Here is a 19,982-nt window from a genome sequence, read left to right as displayed (position 1 = left end):
ATCATCCCCCCTCCACCAAACAACCCCACACCATCACCCCCTACCATAATCCGATGACCGTGGAGTATTTAGTAGTAAGGAAATTTCACGAATGGACTTATTGCACGGGAAGCAACTGATCACGGTCCCACGCTTGAGTTCACTGAGCTCCTGAGAGCGACCCGTTCTTTCACAGATGTGTGTAGAAGCGTCTGCATGCCTAGTGATTTATACAACTGTGGCCATGGAAGTGATTGGAACACCTGAACTCAATGATTTGGAGGGATGTCCCAATACTTTTGGCAATATAGTGTATGAACAAACCTTCAGAATCTGCTGACATCTCTCTCTCTCTCTCTCTCTCTCTATCTATCTTTCTCTCTCTCTCTGTCTCTCTCTGAAGGGTGTTCGGCACCAGTATGATGGAGGAGTATGAGCTGAACTCTGAGCCGTTAGACAGACACACACACACTCACGAGGAGCAGGACTACGGTAACCATCATCTGCACACACACATACACACACACACACACACACACACACACACACACACACACACACACACACACACACACACACACACACTCACTGCCGTGTCGCAGGAGCATCAATTCTGCTTTTCTCTTGATGAATGTTTAGATCAGCCTCCAGACTTTGTGCCGGTCGAGGACCGATCCTCCGGGAATCTGATCGGATCTGCCAAAGGTCAGTGCGCGTCACAGTCAGATCCCGAGGGTATATAATCAGGTGAACAGCTGATGATGTCTTGTGTTTTCAGACGCTCTTCTCACCATGGTGAACAACATCGCTGCTAATGTGCTGGGCGGGCAGAGCGCAGGTGTGTTCTGACATCACTTCCTGCTGACGCCTGACTGTGTGAAACCCTGACTGTATGATTGAGCTTGTGTTTGTGCTCTTCAGGAAACTCCTCCACTGAAGGTCTGAACGCGTCAGAAGCGGCTCTCTCTGCTGGAGCGATGCACTCTGGGTACGTGACCGGGCTCTCGCTGTCAATCATGGGAGAGGCCAGGAGAAATTACCATCAGATGGCATTGTGCTTTATTTCTTGTTATTTTTAGGATAAATTAGTGGTGCAAGGGATCACAGAATTCACGGATCGGATCATTTACGGTATTTTTCAGATCAGCCACAAAAAAATATATATATACTGTATGGGGGGGGGTAAATGTAACTTTGCTTTTCATTTATTACTTAAAGCTCACTTGAAGTTCGTTGATACCACATCAAAAACTACTAGCCTAACTGATAAAGTTCAAACATTATTAAAAACAAGTGAACAGTCAGTAATAAAATAAGAACAAAAACACACATTACAAGCAGAGTACAAGCAGCATTAATACTAAATGACAAAGTTACACAATCTAACAGTAGTAGTCAGGTACAGAAATGAATAATTAAGCCTAAATGTACAATAACATGTTTACTGTAGAATTAAATATAGTTTCATCTTTGTTAAAGCTGTATTTTGTTGTTTTATTAACATTAATGACACAGACAACATTAGGAATATTAGGCTGCTGTCACTTTAAGACCGAATGCACGGACCGAATGTACTGACAAACACGATTTTTGCCTCTTCTTTTGCGTTTAAAATTGGTTGAATGTGTAAATTGTCAAGACAAAACGCGTCCAAATTATAAACTTTCACTCTATGATGGTTAAACTTGGCAGTTAATCCGCGAATCACATGCGTGCTGAACCGTGGGGGCTGGTCCGTACGGATCACGATCAACTGAGATCCGTTGCACCCCTATTCCTCAATGTTCTTCAGCTTATATCATACTCATATAATTCCCGTTCTTTTTCCATCCCGTTCTTTTTCCATCCAGGCCAGTACCGGATCAGCTGGATGTCACTGGGATCACAGAGACCGGCAGCATCTCATCAGCGACACACACAGACGCTCCACACGCTGAAGACGGGTCTGTTCAGACCGAGCCGGATGAAGACGCTCCCGTTCAGACCGAGCCTGAGGTGGAGCAGATCGTCACTCTGCTGCCCGAGGATGAGTCGGATCAGTTCTCTGGAGCAGAACCGAGAGAAAAAGACCAGCAGAATGGACATGTGACAGCAAACGCTGTACGCTCTGAATCCCGTGGCTCCTCTCTTCATGAGTACCTTCTGCAGCACTGCTCCTCTCTTCAGAAGAGGAAGACCGTCACACACTCCGTAATCACCTCATGTATGAGCTCAATCACAGAGAGTCCTGTCGTTCCCACGCCTGTCCCGCCGGCTCCGGAGCTTCAGTCGCTGGTGGGGGATCTCTCCCCGAGCCTGACCTCAGATCTGCTGCCGTCTGTTAGCGAGAGCCTCACAGTGACGCTCCCTCTGCAGAGCAGTGAGTCCGGTCCCAATCCTGATCCTGCGACACTCCCTCCGCAGAGCAGTGACTCCGGTCCCAATCCTGATCCTGTGACCAGCTCCGGTGGAGATCGGGTAGATCCGGAGAGGATCTCGGCCACATCTGCCCTTGAGAAGGACATTCTAACTCCTACTGTTTCCGTTAGTACAGTGGAAGAGTCTCCGCTTACTCCCGTATCCGCTCTAGTGGATGAAGCAACGCTGACTCCTGATGGGTTGGCCGAGGCAAGGAGCCAGGAGCTGTCGGAGGAGGAAAGCAACGCTAACATGGAGGTGGACGGAGAAACGCTGGGCTCCGGCGAGGTGTCCGCTCACGGCTCCAGTCAGAAAGAGTCTGTCTTCATGAGGCTTAACAACCGCATTAAGGCGCTGGAGACGAACATGTCTCTGAGCGGACGCTACCTCGAGCAGCTGAGCCAGAGGTGAGTCCCGCCGACGTCCAGCCGCTTCCGAGCGAGCGAGCGAGATCCTCACTGCCAACTTCAGGGTCATTCTTCACCTATAAAGAAGAGTGAAACACCTGAGCAGTGATGTGCTGTTAGCAAAAATCCCCACACTCGCTGCGAATCGTGATTGGTGTTGCGTCATGACGTAACGTGTGACGGCATATACGGAAACTACAAAGGAACACCGGCACACAACAGCGTTAGCTTCTATGATAAAGCAAGTCGCTCCCAGGCAGGGGGAGGTGTGGCAAAGGGACGCAGTGTCTCATTCCCTTTTAAGGGAACAAGGGTTACTGTCAGGTCCTATGTGGGAACTCTGGTCCGAGTCGCAGGCCTCATCCTCCAAGCCCCATGGAGGAAACGTACAACCAGCTGATGTCTTCCCAGAAGCCCATCACCCAGAGGAGTGTGGATAGGAATCACGTACACCTTGAGTGTGGACTGGGTAAGACCAGCAGAGAAGCGATCTTGGAGGAACTCCAACACTGAAGCTACTGGGCAGTTAACTGGGTCCACCTCACGCTCTCTACACCAATTGGTGAACGCATTCCATTTTAGGCCGTACAATTTCCTCATGGACGGAGCTCTGGATCGGAGTATAGTCTCGACCATTCCTGCTGACAGGCCAGCTTCTAGGTACTGTGCCCCCTCAGGGGCCAGAACACAGTTTCCATAGCTCTGGCCGAGGGTGGAATATTGAGCCCAGCCCTGTGCCTGCAAAAGCAGGACCGATGGGGATCTCCCATGGAGGGCAGTCCAGGAGCGATATTATGTCTGAGATCCATGCTCGGGTCGGCCACAACAGGGAGTAGACTGACCCAGTTGCGAAGGACCCTCTCCAGAACTCGGGCTGGATGCGTGAGGGAGAACCACAGTGGACAGTGTGTTGTGTGGAACCTCCACCAGCTCCTCATATGCGGGTACATGAGGTGGCGAGTCATCTTCAAAGTCCCCTCCTTCGATGCTTAGCACATCCACTTCCTCAGAAGCAGAGAGCTCGAGCATCGCGTTCTCCAAGAAGCCCAGCGACTTCTTCCTCACGAGGAGGGAGAACATCAGAACATCAGATATAGTGAGATTGCTTGTGACAGACATCACCAAATAGGACATACAACAACAGAGAGCACTTGAAGTGAAAGTGAAAGTGACGGCGACAAATTTGACCTCTGCATTTAACCTATCCAAGTTAATGCACACACATTAGGAGCAGAGTAGTGAGTAGTTAACACACAGTGGATACACACACCCAGAGCAGCGGGCAGCCTTTGTGTGGCGCCCGGGGAGCGATTAGGGGTGCCTTGCTCAAGGGCACCTCAGTCATTTCCCACCGGCTCTGGAATCGAACCAGCAACCTTTGGGTTACCAGTCCAACTCCCTAACCACTAGGCCATAACTGCCCCCCGAAGAACAGAAAGCTAACTCTGTTGTGTGCCGCTGTCCCTTTATAGCTTCCGTGTATGCCGTCACACGTGGCGCAAAACCAATCACGATTGGCGTAGTTTCATTCATGCTTCAGAGGCGCTACGCTGAGGGGCGTTCCCCAAAGTGTCGTTCCGACGCAGTGCGAGTTCCCTCGAAAGGGAACACATTAAGGCTCAACAGACAACAACAGACCAAGAGAAAATCACACACGAAATTTAAGCTTTAATAAGAATCATAAAGTTTATGTAGTGTTTTAATTTGTGTTTTGCTACTTTATTCCATTTCTGTAGTATGTATCTTTGTTCTGTTGTATTTGCTTGTAATTAGTCTTCATTAGACTGTTCACTTGTCTTCATCACCCTATCAAAGGTTGAGTTTGACTGGTATGTGAAGCGTTGTGGATGTTTAGCACAGATGTCTGTACTGTGATGGTGGTGTGAGACTGTGGTCACAGTGAGACTGGTTGATCTGGCTGTGTGCAGGTACAGGAAGCAGGTGGAGGAGATGCAGAGAGCCTTCAACAAAACCATCATCAAGCTGCAGAACACCTCCAGAACGGCCGAGGAGCAGGTCAGCAGGACACCAGATCTCTGTGTGTGTGTGTGTGTGTGTGTGTGTGTGTGTGTGTGTGTGTGTGTGTGTGTGTGTGTGTGTGTGTGTGTGTGTGTGTGTCGGACACCATATAACCGTGTCCTCCTGCTCTTGACTGCAGGACCAGAGGCAGACGGACTCGATCCAGGTGCTGCAGGCTCAGCTGGAGAACGTGACGCGACTTGTCCTCGGCCTGTCTGTCAGCGTGAGTCGGCTGCAGCAAGAGGTACTCATCCATTGCCTGAGACTAGCAGTCGTTCTGTTTCATGTCTGTGTCAAGCCTGCAGGATCAGGGATGATGATGTTGCTGTGTTCTGCAGGTGTCTGACAGGCAGAGCTACATCCTACTGTGTCTGGTCCTCTGTGTGCTTCTCGCACTGCTGATCTGTGCCAACTACCGTCAGATGTGTGAGAGTCCTGCGCTCGACACATACAGACCTTGCTGCCCTGAGAGGTGAGGAGACGCCACACGGGTCATGTGACTCCTACATGTGTCCTGTGTTGTGAGGCCCGTCAGCCTCTCTGAGATGATGGGAAATGGTAGAATTCAGGACTAACAGAGAGAAACCTGAGCGTTTCAATGCTTTTAAAGTCTACTGAACAATACATGTGTAATAGTTATTACTGCATAAACATGTACACACTATAATCAGCGTTTCTTGGGAGTGTATGGCTCAGAGTACTTAAAACAACAGACATGATAGATATGGTTGAACAGGTGTGTAGGCTAAACATTGTTTATCTTTGTGAAAAACAGCATGAAAGGCTTCAGTTTTGAGTGACACAAAAGCACTTCTGCTTAGAGTTCTCAACGGGTCGGGTCGGCCCGACAAACCCGACGGGACCCGCGGGTTCGGGTCGAAAATATAAGCAAATGACTCGGGTCGGGTCGGACCTCGGGCTTAATCTTTTCCGCTCAGTAAAAAAAAAAAAACCATTTATTAATCATCGCTGCTGTTGACCGTAAAGAAAGTCTGGCTGCTGCGTGCAACGTGCATCATGGAGAGGGGCGGGGGGGCAGACCTGACGCCGCTGCGTGCAAGCCTTTAGCCTGGAGAGAAGAAGATGGAGTTGGTAAAAAGTAAACTTGCCGCAGGTGAATTCACCGTCGCTACTACAGACTATTTATATATTTAAAGTTTATTGTTTCAGTTGTTTGTATTGTTAAAAGGCGTGAACATTAAAGGTTGATTTGAATTCGCGTCTGCTGGTCATGATAATACATGTATGAGAAAAAAAATTCCGCCGCGGGCCGGGTTCGGGCAGATAATTCATGTTGATGTGTCGGGTTACATCGGGTCCGGGCTTTAAAAGCCACGGGTCGGGTCGGGTTGTAATTTTCAGGCCCGTTGAGAACTCTACTTCTGCTCATCCTAGTTAAACGATGAAGCACTTCAGAGCAACATCACAATTTTCAGTCACAGATGAACCTTCATAATGTGGAGAATAGTGCACAGATATTGTGTGTGCGCAACAGCTTGTGTACTGCATCTGTTCAGCTGTTTACTGAGCCGTGTTCATCAGGTTTTAGTTACTGTGCGTGTGAATGAGGAGTTTCATTCAGTCCGCTGCTCCTGACCACCGCATTCAGAATCACCAATACACTCCAGAAATAGACCTTTATGTTCAGATTATACATAATAATGGGAACATCTTGAAGTGATTTTACCCTTCAGACTGAACGTGCACATGCTGTTTGAAGATGCTGAATGGAGAATGGTGTGACGGATGGAAGAGTTTGTCAACTTAAATTCAACATCCTAATAATATACTGTCTGTTCCTCAAATAAAGCTACCGAATGTCTCCAGAAGACCTGGAATATACTGCAGTTATAATACTTTGTCTGTCCTTTTTTGAGCTTAACAGTAACAATAATAACTCAGTTTCTGATTTGAATTGGTCAAATACCCGATCAGACAGAAGGTCCATATGAAGCCAATAGTGATTCTAGGTGTCAGATTGTTTCATCACGGGTGCAGAGAAGTACTGCTGTAGAGACCCTGTCAGAGGCAACAGTTGTCTTCCTTAAACGTCTTCAACCCGTTCTCCAAGGCTAACATCTCACAGGACATGTTGCAGGAGCGACTCTGAGCACATCCATCATGAGCATGTGATGTTGTGTTGTTAACCCCAGCTCATGCCTGCTGTTTCCAGAGAGCCGCTGTCTGATGAAGAGCCTGTGATCCTGAGACGCAGAGCCTCTGATCCGCCCTCGCTCCCGTCCCTCCAGACGCCTGAAGGTCAGTTATTGACCCACAATCTTTCCTCGCATCATGTGTTTTGTTGAGGATTTCACTGAGTGGCTTTGACATTTTCTGCAGTAAAACACTTGCTGTTGTTGCTCTTTATTTCAGGAGGTTCAGAAGAAACCAGCAGCCTTAAGCAGTGTCCAGTTAGTAGAAAAGTAAGATGGATGTTTCTAACTTCATGATGCAATGGTTCTCTTTCAAGGAAACTCAAGCTGCTTAGAAACGCTGTGGGAATGCCCCTGTGGGATTGCTTCATGAAGCACGTATGGAATCAGTCCAATGGCATGACGGAACGTCATTGGCGGGTGACGTCATCAACCAGGGAACTATAAAGCACACCTGAACCAAACAGTGTCAGCTTCTCTATCTAAAGCAAGCGCACTGTGTGTGAATCTGTGTCCCTGGTGTTATTTTGTCTGTCTTTAGAAGTTGCTAGGCATATATGGTGAAGGAGTTTTTCACCATATATCTATATATAAAAGAAAAAAACTATATAATGGCGAGCGAACAACATTTTAGGAAGTGTGTTCATCCCTGCACTCTATCTCACGGGTGGGGATACACACCAACTATGTGTTGTTTGTTTGGGAGTGCAGCATGCCCAGTCAGCGGTTGTGAGCAGCTACCGTTAAGAACGCTGCGCTCCCGCCAATCGCTCTTCGAGGAGGGCGGTTCGGTTCGCGCTCCCGGCGGCTTCAGTCGTGGGTGAGTGAGGAGGGCAGAGAGGAGATTCGTAATGACAACATATCAGTGGTCTCCTAAATAAACCATCGGGGGGTCTGCGGTTGCGCCCCCAATGTAAGATCCCCCTGTGGGCCCAAGGGAAGTTGGTCTCTCTGAAAGCAATCTACATCCCTGGGTAATTAAATCAGGGAGCAGACATCCTGTCAAGGCAGGGGCCGAGGCCCGGGGAGGGGAGACTCCACCCCGAGGTGGTGGAGCTCCTATGGGAGAACTTTGGTCGAGCAGAGGTCGACCTGTTTGCATCCCAAGAGTCGACACGCTGTCCACTGTGGTTCTCTCTCACTCAGCCAGCCCCTCTGGGGTTGGATGCGATGGTTTAGGTATGGCAGAGGTCACGTCTGTAAGTATTTCACCCGATTGCTCTGCTCCAAGGAGTTCTGGAGAGAGGTAGCCGGGGAGGGGCCCGTCTTCTGCTAGTAGCCGATAAATACATTTTATTTACTTATTTTCTCTCGCGCCTTTGAGTTCATAAAAGCTCAGGTGAGTAAGAATCACTCAACAAACACGGTGAGTAATGTCTTGTCCTGTTATTATCATGCGTCGCGTCTGAATGCGTTGTTGTTTTTGGAGCTCTATCGATTTGATTTATAATTCTTGATTTTTCTCTCTGCCTCGCTGCCTGCTGTGAGTGTGTTTGCTTCGGTGCTGTAAGCTCCGTCTTAGCCTCGTATTTCCTTGTTTTGAACCATCATTTACTACAATTTCTAGTTGTTTACTACTACTAAATACAGTAATTCGCTTTGTTGTTTTTGGAGCTCTATCGATTTGATTTATAATTCTTGATTTTTCTCTTTAAACTCGCTTACAACGAACATTTTCTACTTTTCCTCACTGAGAAGCACTACTGCTCAAACCTCATAGTTACAACGCGGACTGTTGAGCAGACGCGTCTCAAGCCTATTAGTGATCCAACGCTGCATACTCTTAAAGGTTACGTCCGTGGATCACGGCTGAACGCGTCTTCTCCACACTCACTTACAAACAAACTTATAATATAAATTAGTATTAATATTGATAGCATCACTGGTAGCTTCGTTGCTAACTCACTGTCCATCTGTTAAAATGGCGAATATATCAGATGTAAGTAGTCTACCGTTTGGTGCAGGTGAGGACACATTTGAGCTGCACGCACTGCAGTCTGAGCTGGAAGCTGTTGAGAAACAGATCCACAACCTTTTATTGAGACAGGCCGAGCTGAGAGACCGGTGTTTGGCTCTTGAAACATCAAGCGCCGATGCACACAAATCAGTGTTTAACGTTACTAACCCGCTGACTCCGACCGCGTCTACTCCGTGCGTTCCTCAGCATCGGTCGCAATCAGCCATGGTCTCGTTCACTCCGGCTCCAACACGCCACCACGAAGCCTGGGTGGTTCCGCAGCGGAAGACGCGAGTCAGGTTTAGACCAAGACTTTCTCCGACCCTCCCGGTTTTCGAGTTATCCACACAAAACCGCTTCTCCCCTCTACGCGAAACAGAACGCGATGCTGTGATCATCGGCGATTCCATCGTTCGGCACGTACACGCTACGTTAGGTAAAAGTAAGGTGCAAAGTCACTGCTTTCCTGGTGCTCGTGTTTCTGAAATCGCTGCTTGCGTTCCCGAGATCCTGAACGGTGACGAGCGCGTCGGAACTGTGGTCCTGCACGCGGGAGTGAACGACATCAGGCTGCGCCAGACGGAGATTCTGAAGAAAGACTTCAGGAATCTAATCGATACGGTACGCAGCACATCGCCTGAAACAACGATCATTGTGTCAGGACCGCTTCCCACGTACCGACTAGGGCATGAAAAGTTCAGCAGATTATTTGCGCTAAATGAATGGTTAATGTCATGGTGCAATCAGCAGAAACTGCTCTTTGTAAATAATTGGAATCTGTTTTGGGAGCGTCCTAGGCTTTTCCGTGCTGATGGCTTACACCCAAGCAGATTCGGAGCGGATCTTCTGTCAGATAACATCTCCAAAATGTTAAATACCCTTTGACTAGTAACCAAAAGTCCAAATCATAGTCTCTGCTGCACCAATTCAAATGATATAAATACTAGTGTAGAACATTGCATAGAAACCGTGTCTATTCCTCGTTTAGTGAGATCAAATAATAAATCTAATGCAGGATCTAGGAAAAATCTAATTGTTATTAAAACAGAAAATGTTGCTATTAGTAAACAAAAACTATTTCTAAAGCTAGGTCTTCTAAACATTAGATCACTCACACCTAAGGCAGTTATTGTAAATGAAATAGTCACAGATAATAGCTTCGATGTACTTTGCCTTACTGAAACCTGGCTTAAACCAAATGATTATTTCGGTATTAATGAGTCTACTCCTCCTGGATACTGTTATAAGCATGAGCCCCGTCTGATTGGTCGTGGCGGAGGTGTTGCAACCATTTATAGAGATATTCTAAATGTTACTCAGAAAACGGGTTATAAGTTTATTTCATTTGAAGTACTTGTACTAAATGTTACGCTCTTAGATGTTAGAAAAACATCCCTATTATCTCTAGCCTTGGCTACCGTATATAGACCGCCAGGGCCTTACGCTGATTTCCTAAAAGAGTTTGCAGATTTTCTCTCAGACCTATTAGTCAATGTCGATAAAGCATTCATTGTTGGAGATTTTAACATACACGTAGATAATCCAAATGATGCGTTAGGAGCTGCGTTTACAGATTTATTAAATTCATTTGGGGTCAAGCAAAACGTCACCGGACCAACACATCGTCTTAATCATACACTCGATTTAATTATATCACATGGAACCGATCCAACCGATATAGATATCATTCCACAAAGTGATGAAGTCACTGATCACTACATGTAACTTGCATATTACGTACTGCTGTAATATGTCATGCGGTGTCGCGTTATCAACCAGGCAGAACAATCCTCCCATCCACCATAGATAATTTCTCAAATTGCTTATCTAATCTGTCTCAGCTGCCGCCTGAACCCAAACAAACAGATGAACTAGAAGAACTAACTAGCACTATGAGCACCATTCTCTCTAGAACATTGGATGTGGTTGCACCTATTAAATTAAAAAAGGTCAGAGAGAAAAATAAAGCACCATGGTATAACAATACTACGCATGTTTTAAAGAGAGAAACCCGTATTTTAGAGCGTAAATGGAAACAAACTAATTTAGAGGTCTTTAGAATCGCGTGGAAAGACAGTATGTCACGTTATAAAAAGGCACTAAAAGCGGCCAGGGCTGAGCACCTCCGCAAACTAATAGAAAACAACCAAAACAATCCAAGGTTTTTATTTAACCGTGGCTAGACTAACAAATAAACAGACGTCACCCGAACAAAATATCCCGTTACAGTTCAGTAGTAATGATTTCATGAACTTCTTCACTGAGAAAATAGAAAGCATCAGAACCACAATTGTAAACGTTCAATCTTCAATCGCGCCTTATAATTCAGCTTCAATTATCACCCCGCAAGAACAATTACAGTGCTTTACAACTATAGAACAAAAAGAGTTAAATAAACGTATCACTTCATCTAAAACAACAACATGTTTATTAGATCCTATACCAACTAAACTACTGAAAGAAGTGTTACCTGTAGTGGAAGAGCCTCTCCTCAATATTATTAACTCGTCTTTATCTTTAGGTCATGTTCCAAGAACATTTAAACTGGCAGTTATAAAACCTCTCATTAAGAAACCACAATTAGATCATAGCAAATTATAGACCCATTTCAAATCTTCCATTTATGTCTAAAATATTAGAAAAAGTGGTGTCCGCTCAACTGGGCTCTTTCTTGCAACAAAATGATATCTATGAAAAGTTTCAGTCTGGATTCAGACCGCATCATAGCACTGAAACTGCGCTCGTTAAAATCACAAATGATTTACTTTTAGCTTCTGACCAAGGCTGTATCTCAATACTAGTTTTACTTGATCTTAGTGCTGCGTTCGATACTATAGATCATACATTACTCTTAGATCGACTACAAAATTATACTGGTGTTCAAGGACAAGCACTAAATTGGTTCAAATCATACCTATCTGACCGCTACCATTTTGTCTATTTAAATGGAGAAAAATCGATCATAACTCCAGTAAACTATGGAGTGCCGCAGGGATCTGTATTAGGCCCTCTGTTATTTTCCATATATATGATGCCACTTGGAAATATTATAAGGAAACATGGAATTAGTTTCCATTGTTATGCTGATGACACTCAAATATATATTTCATCACGGCCGGATGAAAACGCTAAATTTTCCAAATTGACAGAGTGTGTTAAAGATATAAAAGATTGGATGACGTGTAATTTTCTTTGATTAAATCCAGACAAGACAGAGGTAATACTTATCGGTTCAAAAAACCGCCCACAAAACCTCGCACAATACAACTTTAACATCATAGGATGTCCTGTTACTTTATCCTCTACAGTAAAAGACCTGGGTGTTATACTCGATTGCAACCTGTCTTTTGAAAATCATATTTCATATGTTACAAAAACAGCCTTTTTCCACCTTAGAAACATTGCTAAGCTATGTAATATGCTATCAGTTTCTGATGCAGAAAAGTTAGTTCATGCATTCATGACCTCGAGACTGGATTACTGTAATGCTTTATTAGCTGGTTGTCCTGCATCCTCAATAAACAAGCTACAGTTAGTCCAAAATGCCGCCGAGATTCCACACGAGATCAAGAAAATATGATCATATAACACCGATTTTATCATCACTGCATTGGTTACCTATAAAGTTCCGTATTAATTATAAGATATTGCTACTGACTTATAAAGCCCTTAACGGCTTAGCTCCAGTCTATTTAACGGATCTTCTATCACCCTATAATCCATCGCGCTCTTTAAGATCACTAAATTCAAGGCTTTTGGTCATACCTAGGATATCCAGAACCACCAAAGGAGGGAGAGCATTTTCACATTTGGCTCCAAAACTCTGGAATAGTCTTCCTGATACTGTTCGTTGCTCAGACTCGCTCTCCCAGTTTAAAACTAGATTAAAGTCGCATCTCTTCAGCCAGGCATTCATATAATCCTACAGTTCAAACTACAATCCGGCCTCTAGCTCATAAATGCCAGAGGAGAACTGGCCCCCGACTGAGCCTGGGTTCTCCCAAGGTTTTTTTTTTCTCCATTAGGTCACCTGATGGAGTTTTAGGACACCATTAGGTCACTTGATGGAGTTTTTCGGTTCCTTGCCACTGTTGCCTTTGGCTTGCTCAGTTGGGGATATTTTGGGGATATTTAATTTAATTTTATCAATCAATAAATTCCTCTTGAAACAAACTTTGTTGTATTATTTTAATTTAATACTGTGAAGCTGCTTTGATACAATCTGTATTGTGAAAAGCGCTATACAAATAAACTTGACTTGACTTGACTAGTAGCCCCGTTTTGGCAGGCCCGAGTATGGTTCTCAGACCTAGAGTCTCTCCTCGACGGCGCTCCTCTGTAGATTCCGTTCAGGGGGGACCTTTTCTCTCAGGCGAGCGGGTCGATCCTTCACCCCCGCCCAGAACTGTGGAAACTGTGGGTTTGGCCTCTAAAGGGGCCCAGCTCTTAAGTTCAGGTCTCTCTACACCTTGAAGTGGAGATTATTCACTTCCTGGTGTGGAGAGCACCAGCTGGACCTGGTTAACTGCCCGGGGGGTGCAGTGCTGGAGTTCCTGCAGGAGCGCTTCTCCGCAGGGTTATCCCCCTCCACACTGAAGGTGTACGTGGCAGCACTAGCTGCTTACCACGTCCCTTTAAGTTGTGTATCCTTGAGGAGACACCCTCTAGTAACTCGTTTCCTTCGTGGCACTTTGAGGCTGAGGCCAGCAGTCCGCAGGAGGGTGCCGACTTGGGATTTGGCTATTGTATTGGAAGGCCTCTCCCTGGCTCCGTTTGAGCCCATTGAAGAAGTTTCTGAGAAATATCTCACTCTAAAGACTGTATTTCTCCTCGCTATTACATCTCTGAAGACAATCAAGCACTCTCGGTATCTCCCGCGTGCCTGGAATTCTTACCTGGTATAGTAAAGGCTTTTCTTCACCCGAGATCAGGCTATTTTCCTATGGTCCCTACTAATATTGTAAGACCAATTGTACTGCAGGCCTTCTGTCCTCCTCCCTTTCTGACGTCAGACCAAGAGAAACTAAATCTGCTCTGCCCTGTCAGGGCCCTTGATGCTTACCACAGAACTGCCTTGTGGAGGAAATCTGAGCAGTTGTTCGTTTGCTTTGGGTCACTCATTCGTGAGGTTCTATGATCTTGACTTCAGCTCCACTCCAGGGGCGCAGGAGCTTTCGTCTTAATGTGCGCACTGACTTCACACAGACGGACACTTGCTCTTATGGCGATGTGGGTATTAGCGTTGCCACAGCGTTTCGACGCAGCATGAGTTCCCTTAAAAGGGAACGTCTCTGTAACGTGTGTAACCTTAGTTCCCTGAAGAAGGAACAAGACGCTGCATCACCCTGCCATACTGCTGCCATACTCCCGGCATGCCCGTGATCGACTAGCTTCAACCTGTCAGAAGCTGACGCTGTTTGGTGTACTTGATAGATTCCTGGTCGACGACGTCACCCACCTTTGACGTTCTGTCACGCCATTGGACTGATTCCATACGGCTTTATGACGCAATCACGCAGGGGCATTCCCACAGCGTTTCAACGCAGCCTCTCGTTCCCTCTTCAGGGAGCTAGGGTTATATATGTAACCGAGACGTTTTTCTGGGCAGTAAAACCCACAAAGCATTCATAGCGTTTATCGGTGAGGAAATAATCACTGTTGGTTTGTCTTTGTTGCAGAAGAAGCATAGGCTGAAGCTCAGCAGGAGTCTAGAGACACGAGCCGCTCCACCGGTCGCTGGTGTGATTCCTCAGAGCACGATTGGCCCTCAGGCTTTGGAGGTCAGAGACGTGATGTCAGACGGCTCTGAGGGCTCCTCGCATTCTGAAGAGACTCTGTTCTGCGGATTCACCAGCTGTGCACGTCTGTGTGAGACGATTCCTGCGCCGGGACGCTGGACGCAGAGCAAACGGCAGAAAACTCCAGAACAGCTGCATCAGCCTCCGCAGCGCAGCGTCCCGCATAATCTGACCCGCGGTCTGACCCGCACTGGACACACTGACCCGCACTGGACACACTGACCTGCACTGGACACACTGACCCGCCGCTGCTGTGAACACTCTTACACTGGACCTGCTTGCACTGTTCCAACACACTGGATGCTAAAATCTTCTGCCGTCTCTATTCAACAAAGATTTATACAGTTTGGGATTATTCTTTTGTAATAATGTGCCACTGGCCTTTCAGACAATCATAAATAAAATATAAATAATTGAACTGCTGCATTGATTTTCCAATATTTATAGTGTATTCTGACAAATGCATTCACCCTCAGGTCATTACCTTTTTCCGCTAGAACATGTATATATTCTGATAATAATTATCATATACACTCACCGGACACTTTATTAGTAACACATTGCTAATACCTCGTCGGTTCCCTTTTTGTCTTCAGAACTGCCCTAATTCTTCGTGGCAGAGATTGAACTAGCTGCTGGAAACATTCAACAATTAGAGATTTTGGTCCATATTGACATGATAGTATCACGCAGTTTCTGCAGATTTATGGGCTGCACATCCATGATGCGAATCTCCCCTTCCAGCACATCCCAAAGCTACTCACAACTATGTTCCTTTTTAGAAAGAAATGATATCTGCGAGGATTTTCAGTCAGCATTTAGACTGTACCATAGTACTGAGACTGCTCTCATTAGAGTCACAAATGATTTGCTCTTATCATCCAATCGTGGTTATATCTCTCTGTTAGTGTTACTCGATCTTAGTGCTGCATTTTACACTATCAACCACAACATCCTTCTGAATAGACTCGAAAATTATGTTGGCATTAGTGGAATTGCATTAGCGTGGTTCAAATCATACTTATCTGACCGTTATCAGTTTGTAGCAGTAAATTCTCATACTGATCACAAGTTCAGTATGGCGTACCACAAGGCTCAGTACTAGGACCGTTGCTGTTCACTCTGTACATGCTACCCTTGGGAGATATCATTAGGAAGCATGGCATTAGTTTTCACTGTTATGCTGATGATACTCAGCTCTATATTTCTCCACGCCCTAACGAAACTTACCAATTCACAAAATTTACGGAATGCATAGCTGATATAAAAACTTGGATGACTAGAAATGTCCTGGTCCTAGACACGACCACAACGCATGATGTAGTCAGCCGAATCGGGGCCGTATCCATACACAATCACATCATCTAGATAATTCTGGACTCCATGAAGGCCTTTCAGTATAGTAACCATAATTTCTTTTAAACATGCCGGCGCCAAGGCCAAGCCACACGGTACCCAACGAAATCGAAATAACCATTCATGAGTGATGAAAGCCGTCAGATCTCGGCTGTCCTTGTGAAGCATCACTTGGAGGTATGTGTTCCCCTTTAATTCAGTGAATAAGTCCTCCATGTGTGGAAGTGGGTGGCTATCGATTATTACTGCCCTGTTTGGCTCCCGCAAATCCACACATGAACAAATTTCTCAGTTTTTCTTTGTTGTCACCACATTCGGGGACAGCCATGGGGAGGCATCCACCCTCTCAATGATGCGCTCAGCTTGTAAACGACAAAGTTCTTTGGAAAACTGCATTCCTAACTGACAAAGAAGTCTGTGCAGTTTTTGCTGTACAGGCTGTACTGACTTTCTTTCACCCGATGTACAAAGCCTTTATCGCCACTGTCATGTGAGGTCAAGGTCATCGCAAGGTCAAGAGGTCAATCAATTACACGGTCATCAATCATCAATTATACGGTCATCAATCTTTTTTGACACATGCTGTATCTTAACACTACTCCCTACCTACCTGTCTGTTTAAATCATGTTTTGCCTCTCCATGCCCTGTCGTCTTGAGTATAGTAAACTCCCTGAGCACGGGTGCTGTGCCTGCTGCACTTAAAATCGCTGCTGTAACACCGAAAATACCAAAAAAGAATGACGTAGACTGGGTAAACATCAATAGTTTTCATGCCATTTCCAATCTGCCCTTTCTTGCTAAAATGCTTGAGCGCATTGTGGCTTCGCAGTTATACACTCACCTAACTTTACACAGTCTTTCTGAGCCCGATTTAAAAATTGCCGCTTTAGAGTAAGTCACCAGCTTCACATGGAGGGGGTCGTACATTTTTTATTTAATAACATCCATTTCAACGTACAAATGCACATTCGCAACTCTTGTAAATGTTTCCTTCTGCTGTGGATGAGGTGGTGCAGGCGACACCTGCGATAGGTGTGAGAGAGACGTACAAGAGACATTTCTACCAGTTGACCACATCTAGGAAACCACACCGCTGGAAAAAACAGCAATGCAAGTTTGAGAGGTGTCGTCCTGACAGATCTAGCGAGAATCACGACTTGCTTTACGGCACGATGTCACATACATCAACAACATATGAAGCAGCCTCTGTGGAAGATACTAGCACGCATTTCAGACGTCAATCATGGCAGAGGCGACGAAGAAAACTGTTGTATGGGGGGGATTATCTACTAAGTCTACATCAATTAATTGTCAGTTTAGGTTAAAAACACTCCAAAGTGATTTTGTTAATGTAATTATAATACATTATTATATCATTACTCTAATATGTAATTATCATTTTATTCTAATCTAATTAAATCATGATCAGTAAATGATAATACAGTTTTTCCACTCTGGGATACCCTTCTGACAGAGCCTTTCTGCATACATCAAACAGAATCAAAGAGTTCACTTTCAACAGATCACTAATACACTTAAAAAATATATATATATATAATTAACAGGCCCTGACAATATACAATCTTTGTTTCTCAAATTGGCAGCTGCTGTTATTTCAAATCTTCTGGCTTTCTTTTTAATATATCACTACATACAAATGGGATTCAACAGATTTTGGTCTGTTTTTGTAAGTCCTTTACACAAATGGTGAGATATTTGATACACACATTCTCTCAAAAGCCTTAAAAGTGAACTACTAACACACTATTTTTATATAAATGTTTCATGACTTTATTATCTGGTAAATGCTACCCGCTAGGCTAACAGAACAGTACATTACACCCTCATCATACCTCATATCTCACAGTTTATCAGTAGTCCTCCAATACCCTGTGCCTTACTAGATGCTCTGAGCTAACAGAGAGTGACTGACACTGCTTTAGCAGGACTCTTCAGCAGAGGAGCGCTCATTGTGGGAGAACGGGCCAGACACAGCTCTTCTCATGAAGCTATAGGAAGTGAACAGCACAGAGTGTGAGATAAACAGATGTAGAAATAATCAAGATGTGCTGCTAGTAAAGTAGAAGCGGGGCAATGATCGCTAGCTAAGAATATGGCTAATGCCCCTGTGATTGCTGATGTAAGCATGTGCCAGCGTCTGCGCTCCAGTTCCCAGTGTCACAGCAGGTACAGCTAAAGGCCACAGTGGAAGACTGATCATCACCAGCAGTCGTGTTAGCAGAGCAGTTCATAGAGCCAGCAGGGCATGAAGCAGAGATGCTGTCAGCATCTGGATGTGGTGGACCAGTACCTCTCCCTGACCCTGACCCTAACCTCTCCCTAACCCTGACCCTAACCTCTCCCTGACCCTGACCCTAACCCAACCCTGACCCTAACCCTAAATCTAGCAGCACATTGACCTCTGGGTCCAGATGTTGGTGACAGCAGGTGCTAAATCATTATGGCTACTCTGACAAGGTGAACTCAGATCCTGGAAATGATGAGCACTATGTCATAATCACTAGTCTAACTCTAGACTGTAAAAAAATATGGACGTAGTGTCCGTGACGTCACCCGTGGGTTTCTGAAGACCGTTTTTGAAGTCTAAAGTGGGCGTGAATTTATTTATTTTTACAGTCAGACAATGAGCTGAGGTAAGGTGACGGCTAACAGACAGCAGACACACGGCTAATGATGACTAATGACCACAGCAGCGGGAATCCACCTGTCACTCTAAAGTGGACACACCCTTAATTATGCAGAAATGTAAGGCTTAATATAATTTAAACGGATGAGTTATAAAAAAATCCCCCCCCCCCCCTCAAAGTCGTCATGAAGGGCATCATTAGCTTTATAGACCAAAGCCACTGTTTGCTCCAGGCTGTAAACATGTTTCTTTCTGCTGTAAAGTTGGGCATTTCAACATGGAGGAGATGCAGATTTGACTCGCTTCTGCAGCCAGCCTCTAGTGGCCAGTCGATCCGGTCTCTAGTGGCCAGTCGATCCGGTCTCTAGTGGCCAGTGGATGAATCGCCGTTTAATTTACTTCCGTGTCGGTTTCAAGAGAGAGACAGGGAGGTTGCCGCTTGAGTCTAACACACACCAGTGTATGGATGTATGCAGTACACATGCACACGTAAATGTCTACAACACACTCTTATTTCTGGTTAAGTTAGGAGTTATTGTAAAGAGTTTCATGTAATTGTGGGAGAATCTGCACCAGTGCTGAGCCAGAAGCGTGTCCCAGTGTGGAGAAACCATATCAGTGTTTGGTGAATTATTGTTATTCTTACCATAAATTAAATCACGTGATAGTATTTTTAACTTGAATTGACAATTTATTTATTTAGTTTGCAAATAAAGTCTTTCTCCATTCTCCTCTACCTGGCGAACTGCTGTTTAGGTGAGCGCATTTACATTTACATTTATTAATTTAGCAGACGCTTTTATCCAGAGCGACTTACACATGAGGAATACAGCAAGCAGTGTGTCTGAAGAGAAAGCAGTAGCAGGAGAAGTGCTAGCTATACAGGGTGTCAGTCACTGTCTGGAACAGTAACAGCAAGGAGAGCACTTTCTGTGAAGATGTTAGTTGTTATTTTAACAGTCGTGAGGAGAATGCAGTTAAAGAGTTTCAGAATCAGTATAGACCGTTTCTAGAGGACGTTATCGTGTGTGTGGAGGCCTCGTATCCAGAGATCGTGTGTGTGTGGAGGCCTCGTATCCAGAGATCGTGTGTGTGGAGGCCTCGTATCCAGAGATCGCGTGTGTGGAGGCCTCGTATCCAGAGATCGCGTGTGTGGAGGCCTCGTATCCAGAGATCGCGTGTGTGGAAGCCTCGTATCCAGAGATCGTGTGTGTGGAGGCCTCGTATCCAGAGATCGCGTGTGTGGAGGCCTCGTATCCAGAGATCGC

The 19,982-nt window shown here is 45.3% G+C and overlaps 1 protein-coding gene across 5 annotated transcripts in view; it reads left to right on the top strand.

Moving 5' to 3' along the window:
• Positions 1 to 15,128, top strand: part of LOC309501923 (SUN domain-containing ossification factor) — a 25,580-nt gene extending 10,452 nt beyond the window's left edge. For 2 of the 5 annotated variants that reach the window (XM_082174211.1, XM_082174212.1), the window contains 11 exons: positions 383 to 471; positions 619 to 684; positions 758 to 817; positions 901 to 967; positions 1,830 to 2,783; positions 4,712 to 4,799; positions 4,942 to 5,046; positions 5,141 to 5,274; positions 6,976 to 7,061; positions 7,176 to 7,225; positions 14,591 to 15,128. In XM_082174211.1, the coding sequence (XP_082030337.1) occupies positions 383 to 471; positions 619 to 684; positions 758 to 817; positions 901 to 967; positions 1,830 to 2,783; positions 4,712 to 4,799; positions 4,942 to 5,046; positions 5,141 to 5,274; positions 6,976 to 7,061; positions 7,176 to 7,225; positions 14,591 to 14,932 (2,041 nt within the window). In that variant the 3' untranslated portion in view covers positions 14,933 to 15,128. Of the gene's footprint in view, positions 1 to 382; positions 472 to 618; positions 685 to 757; positions 818 to 900; positions 968 to 1,829; positions 2,784 to 4,711; positions 4,800 to 4,941; positions 5,047 to 5,140; positions 5,275 to 6,955; positions 7,062 to 7,175; positions 7,226 to 14,590 lie in introns of all 5 variants that reach the window. The other 3 variants (XR_014207054.1, XR_014207053.1, XM_082174213.1) reach the window with 3 other exon arrangements.
• Positions 15,129 to 19,982: the final 4,854 nt, after the last annotated feature.

The sequence above is a fragment of the Leuciscus leuciscus genome (genome assembly GCF_965113295.1).
Source record: "Leuciscus leuciscus genome assembly, chromosome: 6".
Taxonomy (NCBI): Eukaryota; Metazoa; Chordata; class Actinopteri; order Cypriniformes; family Leuciscidae; genus Leuciscus; species Leuciscus leuciscus.
This window is presented reverse-complemented; position numbering and strand designations above follow the sequence as displayed.